General features: G+C 36.3%; 1 protein-coding gene across 6 annotated transcripts in view; it reads right to left on the bottom strand.

The window, feature by feature from the left end:
- Positions 1-21,350, bottom strand: part of KLHL5 (kelch like family member 5) — a 62,060-nt gene that overhangs the window by 23,071 nt on the left and 17,639 nt on the right. Inside the window, exons 1-4 of one of the 6 annotated variants that reach the window (XM_074587821.1) lie at positions 20,646-20,665; positions 9,898-10,080; positions 1,252-1,388; positions 614-810 (exon numbers count right to left, since the gene is read on the bottom strand). In XM_074587821.1, the coding sequence (XP_074443922.1) occupies positions 614-810; positions 1,252-1,388; positions 9,898-10,040 (477 nt within the window). In that variant the 5' untranslated portion in view covers positions 10,041-10,080; positions 20,646-20,665. Of the gene's footprint in view, positions 1-613; positions 811-1,251; positions 1,389-9,897; positions 10,084-18,645; positions 18,667-19,976; positions 20,545-20,645; positions 20,666-21,350 lie in introns of those variants that run through there. The other 5 variants (XM_074587819.1, XM_074587825.1, XM_074587822.1 and 2 more) reach the window with 5 other exon arrangements.

The raw sequence follows: 21,350 nt of genomic DNA, 5'->3' as shown, positions 1-21,350 counted from the left end.
TGACTATTAAGATGATGAAGTTTAATTATGTTGGCAGGTCAGTCTTTCTATAAATTAACTCTGAAAATATCAATGGCAAATTTGTATTTGGCTGCATATCGCCTAGCCTAAGATCAAATTGTTTGATGCCATCCTGACATCCCATTACTAAGAAATTAAGGATAACGCAGAATCTATATTGATGAATGCCCACATTCATACCCCAGGTATTACTTAGAACCCGATTTCTCCATCTCATTACAAAACAAGTATTCTACAGTTTCGTTTAGTAAGGTGTTATTTTGGACTAGATGATGGCAGCTTGCCTACTGTTAAGCATGCAGTTTTTGACTGACAGAAATAAGAACAAGCTTTTGAATGATTTTATTGAATGAACATCACACAATCCCATTACTCTTACAGGGGAACCGTTAATGCTTGCCTCTTTCCTTCCAACTCTAAACCAGCAACTTTATAGTTATTTTGTCATTTCTCATCATGGGAACATATGTGCATTCTTGCTTGGAAAATGATCAAGGCCTTCTGGGGGGAAAAACATGAGTATTTTATTCAGGCAAACATTCTGTATTTTCCTTACTAAATAAAGCAGATGAGACTTAAAATAACAACATACCATAGTGTAATTGTGAGCCACCTTGTGCAGGTCAGTGCAACCCTGCGCATCAGCGAAAGATCGGATTCCAAGGCAATTGGATGGGTGAAGCTGCTTCATTAGGAATTTACAGCATGCTTCTACAACCTGAGAGAGCTGAAGAAGGCAAGCTGTAGACAACAGGCACTCAATGTTATCTTCTTTTAATTCAAGGCGACCTAGTAAAAAGTAGATCACATAATTTTGCTCTTATTTGTTAAATTCCCTAAAAATCAGAAACAGCAGCATTATTTACAGATTGTATGACAGAATATAAAGCTTAGGAAACATCATCCTCAGCAACAGATAACCAGCTTTTCAAAATAAGTACCCATAATGATGTAAGGAAAGGGAATCCTAGTAAGATTCCTTTTTTGTCAGTCATGACACATTTAAAATAGTCACATAATTTGTTAACTAACAGCATACGGTATCATCAGAGAAACTACATCATACCAGGTTGCCTCAGGTAACAGCAATGATTTCTTTTTATTTATTTATAAAGAATTAAATAATGTGAATAATAATTTCTAAAGAGCATTTGAAACCTAGTAATGGAATATATAATGCTCACAGAAGGACAGTTCGTTACATGAAATTCTCATTTTCATTCTAATTACCTGTATATGCATATTGAACCAGAGCCCACAAAGCATTTGGCTCCACACCTTCCATCTTGATTTCTTCCTGTCTTGCTTCCCTTACGTCATTAGTGAACATTGCCGCAAAGTAGTCCGAAACAGAGGAGAGAACCAATCTGAGTACATTGTGCAGGGGAAAAGTAGAGAGACAAAGGGAGAGAGTGAAAAAACTTAGTTAACCTGATGTTTCTTAATTTATGATTCATTACTTTGCCCTTTGAAGAAACACTGTAGTGAGAAAAACATTTTAAAATTGACAAACTGCTCCATGCTCTAGTTCCCCTCTATGAATAATGAAGTACTGTTACCAAATCTACATTTGCTGCTGAAGTAAATGGATTACCCTTTCAAAGCTCAATGAGTTTTAATAGCCAACACAGAAACAACCCACAAAAACACATAAATTGGAAATGGACTATAAATGTGCATTATGGGGATTAAAAAAAAATATTGAATTTACTTCCATTTATATAATGTCAGTTACTTTTTTAAATGTGGAAGAATGACTTACTAGTCCTTTTCAAAGTGCTTTAAAATGCTTTTATTCTTGGTGCACACATATGCATTCATTTGCTAATACTGATGACAGAACTAAGCACGGTAAACACGGAGATGGTACAGACAGAGTAATCTCTTTTGTGGGTGCATATTTAGCTTTTGTTAACAATTCTGATTTTGTTAGATATTTTAGATATTTTAAGACTATTTTAAGATAGTGAGTAAGTAAACATGTTACTGCTCAACAGACATTTCTCTGGAGAGTCAAACACTGAGTACCTATAACAGTGCCACTCCACAAAATGTGCAAGAATTTACATTTCTCAGTATGTGTTCACAGGACTAGGGTGAAAGAGAAAGGAAATCATGTTGAGCAGGAACATTCATCCCATTGTTCTGTTGTATGACACCTACCATTAACTATTCATGAGGTCTGCTGGTCTCTTTCCTAAGAGACCTCCAGGAACAGCCTTGTGGGTTGGATCATTTTTTGTGCTGCAGCAGTTCACTGTTGCCTTGCTCACAGGGAATTCAAATATAAATACACTTGCCCATGTACCGAGCTATACAAACAGCAAGCTCAAGATCCAAACCTACCGCAAATACACTACACAGTCCATTTGCATACATTCAATGAATCTAATACTTCACAAAATGTCAGTTTATTCTGTGTTGAATCATTATATTGGCTTGTTAAGATGCCAGAGGTCAGGAACCACAAAACAGAGCAAAACTAATTGAAAAGGTGAGCACCAGTGCTTAGGAATAAGTCTAAACCTGTATTAATGGGGAGGATTTGCAGATACACACACAAAGTCATGAACTACAAAGAACTGTCTCTTAGCTAATTAACTGCAAAGTAATAAACAGTTGACCAATTTCAACTATATTTTTCTTGCTGATTTTCTGACCATTGACCATTTAGTCAGGCCTACAGCAGGGTAATCTCTTTTTCTAGCTGCTGAGAAGCAGAGTTGTGTTAAGAGCGTATGGGGAAAAGATTAATTTTATTTTAGCATCCTGTATGATTGAAGTTTTGTAATGAGAAATAAAGTTCTGTTCTTTTAAAGAACATATTGTTCTTGAAATATGAGATTTATTCTGTGTCTGACTTGCTGAGAAAAATTAGAACATTCTACCAAGGTAAGGCCCAGGCATCACTTCCAAGCATTTTAACCTCAGGTTTAATGACAGTTAAATGAAAATACTGCCTCCTAGAGCTCTGTAGCAGTTTGGTCAAATTAGAGAGTACATTCATATAAGCATCAAGACAGTTTCTGCAACTGCTTTTGATGTTAAAATGAGATGACAAAATCTGATTTGTAAGTACAAAATAGGGATTCTCATTGGAAGGGAGAGTGTGTAGATGGACAGATTTGAATAACCCAAGCATCTCTGCAAGCCCAATTTAGAATTAAAAAAAAAAAAAGAGTAAAACAAACAACTGAAGGTATTCACCTCCACCAATACTGACTTGAACTTCTACACAGAACAGAGCTTGAAAAAGAGAAGTCTCTGCAATGGGAAAGAGAACCTAAAACCTGATCTTAACAGTTTGGGTTTTTGTGGTGTTGTGTTTTTTTGGGGATTTTTTTTTTTTTCTTTCCCCTAACAGTGCAACTGGTTTAATTAGCTGCACTATTATTTAGAAAATGGCTGGACTGTACATAGCTTGTTGAAGAAATGCCAAATAATAACTGGAGGCTCCAGACAAACACCTTCTACCAGCTGAGTGATATCAGCAAATTCCTCCCTGTAATTTCCAGTCTCAAAGTCCTCCAAAAGGGCCCTCTCTGGTAATGAGGGGTAACAGTTTTAAACTGAAAGAGGGTAGATTTACATTAGATATTAGGAAGAAATTCTTTACTCTGAGGGTGGTGAGACACTGGAACAGGTTGAGAGACGTTGTGGGTGCCCCGTCCTTGGAGGTGTTCAAAGCCAGGCTGGATGGGGCTTTGAGCAACCTGGTCTAATGGAAAGTGTCCCTGCCCATGGCAGGGGGGGTTGGAGCAAGACGATCTTTAAGGTCCCTTCCAACTCTAACTGCTCTATGATTCTATGAAAAGCAATTATTAGAAATGTAAAATTCAATCCTTTTACTACTTTTGCAAACTTGCGTTGGGATTCCTGAGGAGGTATACATGCTTCACAGCGTTAAGTGCTTTCCAGAGAGTGACTTGCATACGCTGAAACAGGATGTGCAGCCCAGGAGTAGGTTAATACAGGTAATATGCCAAAGCATAAATTATACTGATAACAATTTTGTAATAGTTTTAGCCAAGAAGCATGTTCACAATGAGGAGCCTTAGAACAGGTATCCATACTTCTCTCTTAATTCAACTAATTTAGAAAAAAGTTCTTTCGAAGAAAGAAAGGGGATTAAAAGATACAGTGACAATGCCTCAAGGTGACACTGAGCTAGTGCAAAAGAAAACAAAGGCAGACTTTCAGCCAACTGGCCTTTTCTTGTCCTATGTTTTTCCCACCAGTCAATAAAAATCAATTACGACTTTACTCATGCCATTTGACACCCACTTGTTCATTGATCTTTTAATCTCATAGCTAGTAACTGATTTTTATTTCAACCTTTTTTTGGATTGTCTGAAATTAAAATGCATTCCAACATACAGATTAAACAACACGAAGCAGCTGATACCTTTATATAACTGAATAATCCACAGAAGACTTTCCCCATTCATATTTCACCTTTTTGCTAAAAAAAAACTCTAAAAGAGCTAAGTGACAAGTATGATTTTTCAAAATAAAAATCTGTACAATGACTACAAAAACTACATTTATATTCACAATCTCCTTATTAAATAGAGCCATCATGGCTCTGTTAGTATTTAACATGAAGAGAATCTCTGTGTTATTTATTAATCATTAAAATTAACATATTCATCCATCTCAAGAGTTCACTGGGAACAAGTGATGCTACAAAATACCGCCTTTCCTAAGTTTAGAAATTAAAGAAAGCTATGGTTTTTGTATTCTGAATTCGTAGTCTTTTTTCCCCCTAGGACTAATATATCTTTCATAATTGGCTCAATGAAAATGCCTACGAAATCAGTATAGATTGACATTAGAGAGGCCTCTTAACAGTAAAAAAAAAAAAAATAATCAAGAAGCAGTCTTAATGCAGTTGGCATTGTGTTGTTCGACTGTCGATGTTGAACATATTCCCATTTACTCTCCTTCTTACATAATTAGAATCATAGAATCTTCATGGTTGGAAAGGACCTTTGAGATTATTGAGTCCAACCATACACAAAAAAACCCAAACCAATAACAAAAAAACCCCCAACAACCTACAATCTCTGCCCTTCAGAGCATGCCCTGAAGTGCCACATCTAGACGTTTCTTAAACACCTCTAGGGATGGTGACTCAACCACCTCCCTGGGCAGGCTGTTCCAGTGCCTGACCACTCTTTCAGTAAAGTAATTCTTCCTAATATCTAATCTAAACCTCCCCTGCCGCAACTTCAGACCATTTCCTCTGGTCCTGTCATTATTCACCCGGGAGAAGAGGCCAACACCCACCTCTCTACAACCTCCTTTCAGGTAGTTGTAGAGGGCAATGAGGTCTCCCTTCAGCCTCCTCTTCTCCAAGCTAAACATGCCCAGCTCCCTCAGCTACTGAGCTACTGCCAAATACTCAATTCTGCATAAATAAGATTACAAGAATTTGGCTACTGAATTATATGCAGTAGGTTGGCTGCTCTTTTTCAGCGCACAGGAAAAATGTAGAGAAAAAAGAACATGCAAATACCAAAATTTTTCATGTGGGAGATCATAAAATGTCTGGAACAATTAAGCTCTCCGTAAAAAACACTCAACAGCTATGGGCTAAATACTGACAAGTTCTGTGCATTTCAGTATGTTTCCCTGTTCTTACAGGAGGTTCCAATGCGACCAATGTCTTTAATTTCTGTGGTTTGTAGTGATCCAAAACCAGAAAGTACACCATGACGGCTTAACTTATTTTGAAGAGTTTTATAATTTCACTGTTATTTACTGAGAGACAGTAAAGTATGTGTAGGCAGGGTAGCACACCTGAATTAAATTGTACTTCTTGTTGGAATTGCCACAAGCTGCATCATTTAGACAGTTTTCTAGGTCTTCAAAGCAATTATTACGTAAAATGATGATAGCTGTCAAACCTGGCAATTTACAGATTTAGTATCTCCCAACCTGACTCACCTGACAGAATGAAGTGAAGCTTCTTAACATCTTAAAGATAAAAGAGATACTGCCTAGGCAACTCCTTGTTTGTGGCTGTCTAACAGCCGAAAATAGTCCCAGGGAACTCACTAATAGCATTCACTGAAGTTATGATGCTGAATAGTTCACGCATCCCAGTATAAAGTGTCTCATAGACTGGTGGCTTCAGCTTGCTTCTATTCTTGATAACAAAGCATGTCAGTAATAAAAAGAATATATAGAAGTGGTACTATCCCACACTACTAATATATCCATATTTATTTAAATTAAATTTGTTAAAAAGCAAGCAATACCTAAAAATACATGCAGTATGTTTATGTCAAAATGACTTCCAATTATAGCTCTCTTCCAGGGAAATCAAACCTTTCAAAATTTGTTTGCTGCGTTTGACACTGAAATGATGATTTCAATAAACCCTTTTGTAAAATTTTTCAAAACCACCACACTTTACTAGCAGTAGTATCGTTTTAACACAAAGCTATCACAGAACTTTTTTGTGTACTTTGACTTTTCTAAAAAGACATGTTGTGTTTCACTTTTAGAAACGTAGCTAAAACAAAAAAAAAACCCTGCAGTGAAAGATTTACAAACTAAGGCAATACAGACTGTGAAAGAAAATAAATACTATTAACTTGTATGGAAAAATAGTACAGAGATAAATAAGCCTTAAGATAAAATAAACCCCATATGTCTGCAAACCGGGATTTGTGCTCTTCCAAACAAGCTTCCTAACCCCTGGAGTATATAAGCTTCCATTTGCCTGCTTTCCTACAGTCCCATGTCTTTTGTATTTCCATCTTTCAGTGTCAACAGGAATAAAGAAAATGACTCTGCACAGATTTTCAGATTGCTGGTTAAAAGATGCAGAGCAGGCTTTATATCCCCTCTGGCCAGGAATTTACACAGACCTCCCTTTTCTTATGTGAATGTTCTGATCAGCAGTTATTACACAACAAACTTTTATTATGGATATAGCAGTTAGCCGAATGTAACAGATAAGAATGTAATAAATGACTCAAATATCTAAAAATTGCAGGGGACAGAGAAAAAGCACCTGATATGAAAAACTTAATTAAATTTAATTTAATTAAAAGTCTGGCAAAATTTCTTTATGGAACTGCAGGCTAAGGGAGTGCGAGTGTAATGCATTTTTTCCTTGTGGAGAACCATCTCCTTTCCTAGTTGCTTCTTGATCTCCTAAATAAGTTCTTAGCTATAATTTCAGCACAGAATGAGAAGACAAACAGACTTAGAAAAATCATGACTATATGTGATAATCTTATTTGTAATTGGATACAAACCAAAGCCCTTCAGAATTTTACAGTAACGTATTATCTGTGCTTATTATTCTTGCAGACACCAAACACTGCTCTTTTCTCTAAAAATATACATCATACACCTCAGAACATTCAAGTATCATCAAAAGTAGAAACGGAGAATTAAGAAAAAATACATGAACCACTAAAAATATCAGGTTCAAAACAGAAAATCTGAAAACTCTTCTCTCTACATAAGCATGATTAATAATAATAATAATGAAAAATGTTCTTTCTTACCAATTTTATGTAACCACTTGTTAAGAAAAACCCTTTTATCTTTCGTAAGGGAAAAAAAAAAGGGAAAAAAGTTGTCCAGTGTAAGTGAACTTTCTATTTTCTTATGTATCTTAGAATGCCAAGCCATTAAGCTAATACCTGTTTAATACATATTTTGTTACTTATTAAGTCTTAAGATAAAATTATCACTAGTGTTCTGAAATACACTGACTGCTCCAGCCTGCAGTCAATACTAAAGAAGGCAAAACTTGGATGCTGGCAGTAAAAAATTCTACAGAATTTTTTTCTTATAACATAGGCTAGTACAACTACATAAAGCCAGCCTTCTTACTGAATTTCTATAAAATTCTGAACCAAATTTAAGATTTCCATCTTCATCTTTCCCACAATGGAAAAGTTCAATTTTCAGCGAGGGACTTTGGATGTACTGAGATGAAGACTGTAGTTATTGCTATGTTTCTCTGTAAAAACAAAACAGTAAGAGAAAGAACTTCCTGTGCAAAAGGCAAAGCTCCTTGCTAAGTTGCTCCAACATTACGAAGCAAACTAAGGACAGTCGTAATCCTCCAACGTTCTGCTACAAGCACAAGGTGTGCTTCTTTGGCTTTAACTTTCATGTATATTTAAAACACAATATAACAACTACAGCAAGATGTTTCTCCTCTTAAGAAGAGAAAACCAGAGGAAATAACAGGTGGCAGCATATGCCTAATGTTCTACAGAAATAGATACAGTAGCAGAAACCGGAGGAGCAAAGTCAGTTCTCTAAATAAATGAGAAACAGGTAGGAACCACATCAAAGAATTTTTTAGCATGTTGTCTTTCTGTTTATCTTGTTGCAAAAAAACCAATAATCTTCCAGTCCTTACAAGATATTCACAGCTGTCCTCTGCACCCTTTCTACACTTTTTTAACTATTACATAAACAATTCTCCAGAACTGTGTACTGCAAAGGTGCTACCTTGGCCACATAAGGAAGTAAAATTATTTCATTATAATCACCGTTTTTCCTGTTTACGGCACTCCAAATGTCTTTGACTTCTAAATGACTTCAGCGGGGGCAAATCCACTGTGGGCGTGTACATTCCCTGTTTTCATCTGATTCACTCTTTCCACAGGGACAATGCAGTTTTGCAACTAATTTGAACAAACTGAAGGCCAATCTTGAGCAACTCTGTAGCCCCTGGGGAAGGCCAAATCATCTTGCTCACCCTATTGTCCCTCCAAAAAGGATTCATCATCATCCATCGCTACGTGCTACGTGGCCATAAGTGCTTACAAAGGAATTCAGGTCAGGGGTTGGGTGGAGAGCAGGACCACCCATTTTAGCAGTGACTGCAGTAAGATTTGCGTATATCAACTTGGAAAAATCAGGGATAGTCTTGACTGTTTTAAAACAAAGTTTCATTAACATGAAGTCTCTGCGAGCAATAGCAAGTTATGGTGCCTCCCTGCTCCTCGAATCGCTATCGCTCCCTCGGTTTTATCAGCACAACAGCATGTATGATATCAGAATAAAAGCAGAGATCTGGCTTTCTAAGAAAAATACCAAATCCAAACCAGCAACCTCTCCCCGTCTTTTTATTACTATTACAGTATTAAGCTGTAGTTTCACTGTGGGGGTAGGAATGAGCAACGGAAAACAGGAATGCTTTAGGCTGCTATTTCTGTTGTAGACCTAATCTTATGGAACCTTATCTTAATTAAACTTAGGTTCCTATTCGAATTATTAGTACTGTGCATTAAGTGCTTCAGTCATTCACACTTTGCTATTTTCCTAGTTTTTAAGTGGCATGGTACATGATCTGTTAGTTACACAGATTGCAGGTAGGGTAACGTTTGATCTAATTTAACCCTCTAACACTTACTGTCAATGTTCAGTAGTCTCCTATCAAAGGACTCTTCTCACTATGGGAGCAAAAAACCTAAAGGACAGAATACTGTCCGTATTGCTAATTATGACTCAAACAACTTGTTAGTACAAAGAAAAAATTAAATCTAAGAAAGATTTTGTATAGCATTCTATGGTACAGAAACCACTACTAATACAATTCTGAGGGTACATTTGGGACTTCTGGGTTGTTGTTTTTTTTTTTTTTTAATGCAAATATTTTACTATACCCTTGAAGACAAAAAGTAGAATGTGAAAACGTTATTTTTGATGCTGTATTGCGTACAGCAGACAGAAAATAACTTTTAGTTCCCAAATGAATGTTAAAAACCAGAAGCGTGTCTAAAGTATTCTAAATTGTTTAGGATGTTCTGACCTTTTTTAAACAAAACACAGAACGCACTTTGAAGGTGCATTTGTAAATTAATATGAAGTAACTTGAAATTATAATAAACTTACCTGTGAGCTGGAATTCTGCGATCACCAGCAACTAACACCACATCACATAGCTGTTTGTGTCTGAGATAATTCTCCATCTTCTTAAAAGTTTGTTCAGCGTGGTTGAGAGCCTGAAAAAATTCATCTGAGGTGCAGGGCTCCATAGTTTGACAAGATGATAAGGTATGACTGCTGTTGGAGGTTCTGCTGAAGACAATAACAGAAACCTTAGTTCACGCAATATTAAGGTGCAGCAATTTTATCTACAGATGATAAAATAGAAGTCACATGTGATTTTAAAATTGACATACGCATTTTAATATATATTCCCCTGCTATTTTCTTTCTCTTCATATTCATACTTTTTCTCTTCCTCCAAACCTAATCTAAACCTTTATGAAAAAGGTATGATCATTTAGTGTTACACTCTTCAACTAACAAACACACAAAGATCAGTCCAGCAATCATATCTATGGCATTGTCAGATGGTTAAGGAAGAACAGACATCTACCAAGCCTCTGCAAACCAAAAAAGCAATGGAAGGATGCAATAAGGAATCAAACCTCTCCCTGCCACATATGTTACCTGCCACGTACGTTGAAGTCTTACTTCACAAGTATGTTAGAAGTCTTGCCTCATACTTAGCCTAAGGTGTCTAGAACAAAACTCAACATGTATGGAGCTAGTGAAAGAGTGTGGGCATGCAAGGGAAAAAACCCCATCAAGAAACACATGAGCACACCACCACTCCTACTGCATGAAGCCTTATGTGTCTGAAATGAAATCTAGCATAGTAGAAGCCAACACAGGGGAAAAACAAGGGTGGATGGGGAAAAAAATTATGCCAGTCCATACACACAGCAGCTTGGGAGAAAAGAGGAACAGAGAAAACGTAAAAGGAATTAATGGGCCTGGGACATAAAGGAGATGAATCCTAATTATGTACACTGAGGGAAGCACCTTTTCTTGCTCAGTTCTTTAACTGACTACTACTTACTTTGCCACAATACATGCAACTTGTAAAATACTCTGAACCTACCATAAAGTTTGAAAGGACATGGATTCACAAGATCTGCACCTAGACGCGTGCTTTCACAAAAATATCATGAACTCAGACAGATTGCTTAGGGCTAAATCCACCAAAGGATATAGATCAGTCCTTAGCGTAGGATATTCATTTCAAGGTAGAGCTTCTCAAAATCAAAGTCTAAATTTTCAGCAGAAAATATTCTGTTCAGGTTTTGATGGTTTTTTGGTTTTGGTTTGGGTTTTTTTTTTTTTTTTTTGCATGTGTCCAGATAGCTAAAAAGGCCAAGAAATTTGCCACTTAATTCAAACCTAAATCTAATAACGGATCAAAAATGAGATGCCTACCTACTTCCCTTGGAGGATTTTATCTTAAATTGTGCTCTCTGAAGCTGGTTAGCCATTTATTTAAGCTGTGTCAACTTCTCACCCTCCATGAGTCACTTGTTTTGCTCCAACACTGGCCCTCTGACAAGCTGGAACAAATATTCTTTGTGGCCATGTGGGAAACTGAATCAAGGAACTCATGTATGTGAAAATACTATGTTGTCAAAACTGGGTGGCATTCTCACAGTGAATGAGCAAGAATTACTCAGGGAAGGCAACTCTTAAACCACCAACCCTGTAAAAGAAACAGAAGTGGACAGGACAGGACAAGGACAACAAGAAAATGCTTAGGAAATTCTTGTTCCCTATCACAATTGATCACATCCTCAATTGTGTTGGTACAGGTTGGATTTTTTTGGTTGAATCATATTTTAACCTAGATTCCTCAAGTTAACCCCACTAATAATGATTAAAAAAATAAATTATATTATATCAGGGATTTGATTTACATTACAACCTCACAAAGAGTTGGGCAGATAGAACTGAAGGCGCAACAAGCTGGGATGGAGAAGGAAAAAACTTTCTAAGCCAGCACTTTGCTGGACCGCAGCCTCAAGAGAGCTATTGCCAGCCCCAGGGTGCACGTGTGTACTCTCTCTCTGCACAGACTCAGTGGCAGTCACCGCTCTTGTTCAGTAAGGAAAAATAATTGCAATGGTGTCTGTTTCCACTAGCCATGATAAGCACTTACTCAGGACACCAGAGAGCCAAGCTTAGTTCTTCCCCTCACCCGAAGAAGTTCAACTCTATGTCTGTCCTCTAGCCAGTAATTTACAAACCATTTTCCGTAAGGAAAATATTATTATGAGTATCTAGAAAATTAGTTGGTAGGGTTTCCTTTTTGTATTCTTAAACTTCAATCACGCTTTTCTTGGTATTTCTTTTCTTTGCCTGTTTATGTCAGAAAGATCCTATCTAGCACTGTCCAATTTTTATTACGCATGGTGCAATTTGAGGATGATTGTAAAAATATAAATTACTCTAAAGACAAGTCTTTCCCATGCTCACTACACATTTTACTACCCTGTTGACAAACATTCATATACTAAAGATGCTAGCTTTCTTCAGCCTCTCTATCTAATAAAGAATTTATGTAAGAACATGCCTTTCGAAATCAAAATTATGTATAAGCCATGCTATAAACCCATTTGTTTTTAAAATATTTTATTTCTTGAAGTAGGATGTTTGGAATAAGGAGCTCCGTCCAATACAACAGTTCATTGCAAAGCAATTAACTGGGCTAGTGAAGTGGTGATAAAAGAGTTTCAAAAGTAAAAGCATATATGATGACGACTGGAGAGCTGAATTCACACCTCTCCTTCTGATGTTGTTTCAGGCTTCATTGTTGTAGCTTAAACAAAGCCACAGCACAGTTCTCAATACAAAAACAAGCCATGGCATACACAAACCTTCTTTCCTCCCACTTTTAGTAGACTCTCTCTCACAAAAGAGAGGCATCAGTGTTTTTCAAACTTTACAGGGGGAGTACAATCTGTTCCTATTAACAGGATTCATTGTTTTAATTATTTTTAAGCATTAAGACTCATTTTAAAGGAGGAGTTACAATGGTTATTTTACAGCAATCACACATATTAGTTAACAACCTACAAATTCCAATAAGTATTGACCTTGACTACAACAAAGTGTGCAAAACTTTTTTCAAGCATTTTATTTTATTATTTCAAATTATTTTTAGGAAGGCATCTCTTAGTTTAAACATCTGCATGTTTGTCTTTGAAATAAAAATGAAGCAAGAAAGAATTCATTATACTAAGAAAAAAAATCAAATACACATTTCGAACTTGATTTTGGAACAGAGATAGAGGAACAAAATAAAAAATGTGAAATTAGTTTTAAAATAATTTCTGAAAAATTGTGTAAAATTCTGTCTGAAAAATTATCCCTGAAAATTATGTGTAAATTCATTCATATGTAAAACTGTTCTATTGTCATGAACCAGTTCACCTAATTTAGCTGTAACCTCATCTGTACTTCTGAAAAAAGGTCAACTTCTCCACAAGATAATATGAAATCCTACAAAACTGCAAAAATGTAGTTTTACTGCAAGGTAAGAATGACATGGTTAGATCAAGGGTACGTAATACGGATGCTGACCTTATATATATGTACCACCTTGCCTCTTGTAACCTTTTGCAGCAAGTAACAGCTTATTTCCTTGCATTAAAAAGTCACTTTTCTTTTGACAGTTGAAGTGCAGCTGTTTACAAGAGCCTTGACTGGACAAAGGAGTCAGGCAGCATTACAATGGGATTTCTATCTGAAAAAATCTTGATGGAGAAAATACCCCAAATACACTGCTACTAGTGGTTCACAGAATCAACAAATGAAGTCTGTTTTTCAAAAGATTTCTCTGCTCTGTCTCCTCTTTCCACTCCATCCATCACCACCAGTCTAGCTCTTCTCCTTTCCCCTCAATTCCAGCAGGCACTAGACAAGAGACGGCAAATAATGTGACTAATGGGAAGCTGCGCTGCGCAGCCAGCTTTGCAGCAGATGAATTCTGCCCTTTTCCAGCAAAGGCAATAAGCTGGGTTTCTCTCCACTAACTAGCTGCCATTTGTGAGGACTGACGTTATCTTTGAGACTTCTGCCTACCCTCACATTAAGATAAAAAAGGCCCATGGGTTTTAAAGCTACCAGGGAAGTGGCAGATGCAGAACACAACTGCATGCACTTGGTCCCTTTAGGAAACCAAACTAAAAGCAAACGATCTGTCTACACTACTGAAATTTGCAGGCAGCACTATAAACCAACCCAAACGGCCTCCATAGACACACTGAAAACGGTTCAAACGGTACAAAATGGGACTGAAGGAAGAATAACCTGTTACGTATGTTTCTTTAACACAAACTGAGTGTAGATGAAAGCATTAGAACCAGTAAACACTGGCAAAACTGTAGAGATGGGGAAAAATATGTGGTTTTCTCCTCACTGCTATGTTTTTAGTGAACACCACTTTGTTTCTCAGAAAATGAAGTCACTGCCATCAACATTTTAGATATGAATTAATGCACATGTGCACATATGCACAAAAATATGACATGTAAATAAACAGAAAAATCAACAAACAATATAGACATCTCAACATATACAGATATTAAAAAAATAAGTATAATGACATTTCAAAGAATAGTAAAAATACTAGTTTATTCACACGTCAGAAAGGTTCAAAATAATAAAAGAGGTTTAGAGATAAGTGATGAAAATTATTAAGTATGTGCAAGAAAATGGGTGCAATTGCCTTGTGTTTAGAGAAGACAATAAAAGGAAGAAAAATAATACATAATGCCTCTGACTATAAATTACTATAAAATGCATTAACCCAAGAATAATGTCAAGGAAATGAAAAGCCAATGTTTGACTGATCAAAGCACAACTCTGCAATCATAGATGAAGCGTATGGAATTTACTCTAGCAAATCACCAGTAAGTTTCACTACTGTTCAAAACCAGTGAAGGCATTTATTCTGCTACCAGAACAGACAAGTCTCCAGTAGTTAGATTAACTTAAAAAAAAAAAAAAAGGTAAAATGCAGCCAAATGGTAAGCTAATTGTCTACTTTGAGACAGGACACCGGACTTGCTATACTGCACAATAAACCCATGATCTCAAGGTATTTTTTTTGGTAATAATATAATTAGAAGCTCTGTTGCAATTTCAAGTCATCTTTAGGCTAAGGTAGTCAATTGTTTAGGTCATACACATTGGAAAGGACAAAGTATGTCTCCCCTTGGACAAATTTTGCATTTTTAAACAAACCTTAATTTTGCAAATTCCTTGCTGCATTAAGATGGCTTCCTGCATTGCAGGTTTTAAATAAAATGTTTCAAAGTAGTTTTAAAAATATTTTTTCAACAACTTGGTTGTTTACACTGCTATCTCCAAGCTAGCTAACATTTTATTGTATACAGAGACCAGAACACAACTTACTAAAATAATAATATCCCAGCTTTTATGCCAGCTTCCATAATTTTATATTATACTTTGTAAGGAGTAAAATATTTCTGTCTTCAAAGTTAGTAAGACAAGAACCTCAGCTGCAGAGAACAGAGTTTGTTGAAAAGAACGCTGCTGAAAATATTCTCAGAAAAAGCAAGCAATGGTAAAAATAAGGACACTCTTCCAAAGGCTGGGAAGAGCATAAATAAAAGGAGGAAGCCATAGATGGCAACAGAGACAGCTAAAAATTCATAGTGTATCATAATTTAAGGTAAGAAAAGATAATGGAAAGACGACAAAAGTGACTCTGGAGAGACTGAAGAGCACATAAGGCTACAAATGCATGTGACATTCAGGCCTAGTCATTTACTCTATGCTAGAGAAAAGAATTATAACAATAGCCATAAGTACAGCCTTGCAATCAAAAGACACAGGTTCAAGCAAACACAAATGTATCTGCATTAACCTTAATCTAACAGGCATGAGTAACAACAGGCACGAGAAGCTGGAGCGCAGACTCCAGCGCTACCTATGCTAGCCCAACAAATACACAGCCTGCTAAGCCAATACCACTGCATCTTTACTTGTTTCTAATTTTGAAAAAAAAATAACGTAGACACGTTTCTTTGCAGCTAGACCTTTGATTATTGCACTGATGTTTCCTGTCTTACTTCTAATAGATGTTTGGATTTTGCACAGTAGACTCTTATACCCACACAGATGTCACCAGTAACACGTGTTCTGTCTGGAAAACATCACTATTTAGACTACCTCACAATACATCTACATAGCAGTGTGATCAAAAAGTGCTGTAGTACAAAAACATACCTGACTGAGCTTTAACATACTCAAAGCATGTGACAATCACTGCAAATACACGATCCTTCATGCAAGCCCATTCCATACAAATAAATAGCTGGAATCTCCTGTGGCTTTGCAAAGTCTATGCTGAAGCCTCTTGTTATCTTATCTTCATTACAATATCTACTGTTCAGAATTACTAGATTAAGTCTGCCTCATATATACTATATAATTGTGGTGTACTAACTCTTTTCAAATGTGCATAACTCAAGTGAAGATGTAATAGGCACAGAGGAAAATGAAAGAATTTTAGCAGTAGCATGGAAGAAAAGAAACAAGAAGGCTAGAGATTTTCCCCCTGTAAAACAACTTGGCTTTCAACAGAGTTTCTTATCTTTATATAACTCATCCACATATCTAGCAAAAAAATGCTCTTTTTAGAGTTTTTCAGTTAATTTCAAGTATCATACTATACTACCATGACACAATTAGGGAATCAATCAACGGTCCTTATTTGACAGTGTGCATTATTTTGTGATGGGAGACATACAGAAATAGACAGCACAAGTGGGGCTCCTAAAAAACTTACAGCCTCAAAGGCCAGTAAGACTGAGGTGAGAGAAAAGATATTATCAAAGGTTTCTGCAGATTGAAAAACTGTTGAGGGGGGCAGACTTGGATTGGAAGTTACAACATAGTAACTCCGAGACTGTTCATACAGAGCAGTACTGCAGAGTAGCTACCATCTGGTACATTCAGACCTCATCTTAAAATCAATTACAGACATCTTGCTAAACTGTTCAAGATAGGACACAAGTGATGAATTCTGAAATACTACTTATATTTAATGTTCAAATATAAATATACATTTTATATTATATTTGACTACATTTCTGTACTTAAATCTACAACAGAGTAATTCCAATATTTTAATGCATGCCCGGGTGAAACGAACCAGATCCAATACTCTGCATACTAGGTATGCTCTAGGTATTTTTAGCTTGATATCCACTGTGTCTTCAAGGTCCGCTGATTGCTGCTAAGGCACCCACAAAAAGTTAAGAAAAACAGATCTATTGCTAACAGGCTTAAATTTGCTATACAGGAAACTGCACAGCTGTTGGAAAACTTTAAGAAGTGTACAAAATGATGACCATTGCCTCAGGAATGCAGGAGAGTTAACAAACAGCAGCAGTAGAGGAAACATAGGACACGAAAACTAGCAAAAGGATTCAAACCTTGCAGTCCCGGTAAACACCCACTCAAGCTAATGCTGGTTACAAACACCACATGAGACCATGAAGTGAACAGCATTACAGCCAACCAGCTCAGATACCTGAAGCCAAATGATCTGTTTGCATCTCAGATTCAGCCTTTGTCAAAGATATGGTACTAAACTTGGAATTTGCATATCTCTTATGCCACCAAGCTCTATACTACTAACAAATGAATTCTACAGCAGCTCTCCTCTAAACAAATCATGTAATGATCTAAAGCTTTCATAATGACAAAGACCTGATCGAAATGCGTTTCTGCCCTGTGCTATATGACATGGCAAAGAGGAAGGATGGTTGATACACACAAAGCAATAAAGCTGCTTCTGCCACTTCGTGCTTTTAGAGCTTGTAACTGGGCAATAAGTTACAGAGGAGCAAAGTAGCAAGATAACTCCAAAGCTTCTATAAAAAGTTTTAAAAACGCAGTTTTTCATGTACATGATTTGTTTCTAATAGATGTAAAAGTTTTCATATAGGAAAAAAACCCTTTGAAAACTACACAGACAAAGGTGTTGTTTTGTCTTTTTTCCCCCTCAACTCAATAGATAAGCTATATTTTAGACTAACAAAAGAAGATAATTTAATTAAGTTCTTAACACCAGAAAAATTCCAGATGTTAGGCAAACATATGCAGTCCGCCCAACAGTTTATACATTCTTAATAAAGGGAGTGAACAAAACATGCTTTAAGTACAGTTTCCCCATGAGAATAGAGATACAGATAACAAGGCAAAGCAAGTTCTTACATTACCATTTGTTACGTATTAAATTGTACCAACACAGAATTCAAAATTTATCTAAAATATTTATTTTAAAGCATGAAAGTAAAACACCAGCAAGAATTACAAGACAATAAAGGAATTACAAATAACTCTAGATGCTACAGATGATAATGCACATAATTAAAAAGATACTTCAAATTTACTAAGTTCAAATCCTACATGCATTACCTGTAGTACACAACTCTGCCTGAAAAAAACCCAAACACATTGCTATTTCTCACCCTCCCTAAATAAATATCTGTAGTTCTCCAATTCTACAAAGTTACAAATTAGTTTTGTTATATGTAAATTCTTCTCCTAGAATTAAGAACAAATTTGTAGTACTTTCAATCTACACATTTCTCTTTTAAAATTACATGTTTTTTTTCTATACTGATTGCTTTGCTATGGCGAGAATGTCCTATTTGGGGTAATGTTGTACATAAACATTTCCCATCAGCAGCAGATGTTGCTGAAACAGAAGGTGGTGTTACCTTCTACCTATAATACACTATATCATGTGTATTACCCAGTGACACAGCTATTTAAGAATTCATACCTGAATACCACTTAAAATAGGACCTCTTCAGAGATACGTTATGTATAGCTATAGAGTTGTTGCAGCACGGTAAGACTGCTGTTATGAAGCATCCGTATGCAGGATTTCCTTTCCCTGTAATTCTGGTACTTTTGTCATTCAGTGATAAAAGCAAATACACTGTGTTGACTCCTGAGCATTTTTTACCCTCCGTCCTTTCCTTTAACCTTTAAAGGTTATATAAACCATAAACAGTTAGTGTTTATATTATGGACTACTTTACCCTTGCACTAAATTAATTCTTCTCCTAGGGAATGCAAAACACTGAAACTGCTCTAACTAGATTGATCTGTCCTTAATAGGCTTTATTAAACAGTGTACCCTTTTAAATAGTCATACTTTCTAAAATGACATATCACCACGAAGTAATCTTAAAAGTGAGAAAGCAAACATCATAAATTTACTTGAAATGGTAAGCTTAACTATTATGCACTACATGCGCTATAAAGCAGGAAAAATACTTTCAGTGAAGAATGGATGATTTACACGGTGAAGGGAAATAAAATAATTAAACTGATGCTTAATAAGAAAGATTATTAACTTGCCTAATTTAAAACAACTGGTAAACACCTTTCATTTAAGAACAAATTTTACAGTTTCATCTTTAGTACTCATATGTAAGAGAACACCAAAGCATCTTTATAGACACCATAAAACCATTTTTCTTTTTAAGATAGATACTCAGTTTAAGACACCTGAACAGAAAACTGCAACCACTTTAAAGCACAAATTGGTTGGCTTTCAATAGATGAAATATTTTTTTTCCTTCAGGTCGCATATGCACTAGAGAAAAAAAAAAAATCTTTGTTTTATAGTCTAAAGTATTTTTTACAGTTTCATCTCCCTTGTCTACAGAAACATGTAGAAACGTTAGATAAGAGTCACAAGAATCTTACATTTTCATAGTTTTCTATTAACTGGCATGAGACTAATTCTGAGCATAACTAAACAATCAGTGTAACTTCAAAATAATTTAGAAAGCATCCTGTAACATTACCATGTAACGGACATTACCTTGTTATTAGCAGCATGTACTCAGTATACTATTTAAAACACAACTGAGTGCATCCACATTTGTGCTTTATTTATTCAAGTTGTCTAAAGTTGCCTTTTAAAAAGGTCCTAGTAAACACAAAGAACCCAGATTATAAATCATTTTCTGTTTCTGATGCACAGCAGCTGCAAGGTTTCTGAAGCATTTTAATCTAGAGTAAAGGCTAGCCTATATATGCATATGATCTATAAACATGAAATGAAAACACATTGCTCACAATAGGAAAGTAATAATTAACCTGCACGAACTGCTGTCCGATTCATTTTCTTCTTCACTTGCTCTATCATCTGTTTCTTGTTTGTCAAGCCAACGTGCACCTCCACAATCTTCCGCTGAGAATTCAAATGTAGGAATTTCTGAGGTGGATGCCATTGGCCAAAGAGGAGAATTCTGGAAATCCTGTTGGCTGGACCTTCTGTAACCAACTGATGTTAAAGGTAGGTTACCTGAATCTAAAAACTTTGTGCCACCAGTTGTAGTTGTTACATTTTGCCCTCTATTCCAGAAGTCTCCCTGGTGGTTTTCAATTGCAGAATTAGGGGCTGACGCCTGATGACCAAACCACCTCCATCTGATTTTTAAAATCTGCTTCACGTCAAACTCTTTACGAGAACCAGACATCCTTAGTGAAAGCCAGTGATCGTCTAGGCAACAGGGTAAGAAGCAGCACACATAAAAGAAGATTTGTGCACCCAACCAAGACAAGAGAAACACATGCTCTGCCTGCCTGTGGCAAGCAGATTTTCTACAGAAGGAGGGGAGAAAGCATTGCATTCACATAAAAAAAGGCTTCTTTAACGGTATGTCATTTGAATATAAACAAAAGGCAATAGACGGTGAAAAATCCCGAGATAAAAAGAGGAGGTGAAACAATCGCCTCAATCAGAAAAAATGCTAATCAGTTTACCCTAAAAGCTCCAAGGCTGTTTCTGTTGCTCTCCTCCGACCATTAGCTTTCAAAAACACCAAGCAGTATTCATTAAAGCCCTTTCAAGAGCTGAATACCACCCCCTTTTCTTAAACCACAAATGACAGAGAACATACTGCATCTTCGACTCTATGCTTCTTGTTCTGTTAACTCTTGCTACTACAGAGGGGGAAAAAACCTGCAAAAAGCAAATTAAATTATTCCTGCACTGGTAAAGAATAAGTTTACCGGGAAGATTTAAAACCAATCCAGAGATAACTGATTATGCTGGGGAGAAACTGAACTGTAAATAATTCTTTTTCCCATTACAGGACATGCACTAACTTAAAAAGGACAAGAACAGCCTGGAAGGCTCAAGGGACTAGTAGTGGGTTATAAAGCCTTTCATCTTGATGTGCTTTGATTCAAATCTAGGTCTGCAGTAACTGAAAATTCCTGTCTGAAATCAGCTAATGGTTTCCCTTCACTTAGGCATTGCTAAAAGAGAAAGCAAGAAAAAGCTAACTGGTCACTATCCAAGACACCAGAAACACCCCCTGCAAAACAAAAAAAAGACGACTTCTCAAAAGGCTTCTTTCTAATCATACACCATCAGCTCTTCTAGATCAGGTTAAAAATACTGTGATGGAACAGTAAAAGAGAGAGATGCATACTTTTGAGACAGAATTCCTTCTAAATAGGTAA

Source organism: Larus michahellis, chromosome 5 (genome assembly GCF_964199755.1).
Source record: "Larus michahellis chromosome 5, bLarMic1.1, whole genome shotgun sequence".
In the NCBI taxonomy this organism is placed as follows: Eukaryota; Metazoa; Chordata; class Aves; order Charadriiformes; family Laridae; genus Larus; species Larus michahellis.
This window is presented reverse-complemented; position numbering and strand designations above follow the sequence as displayed.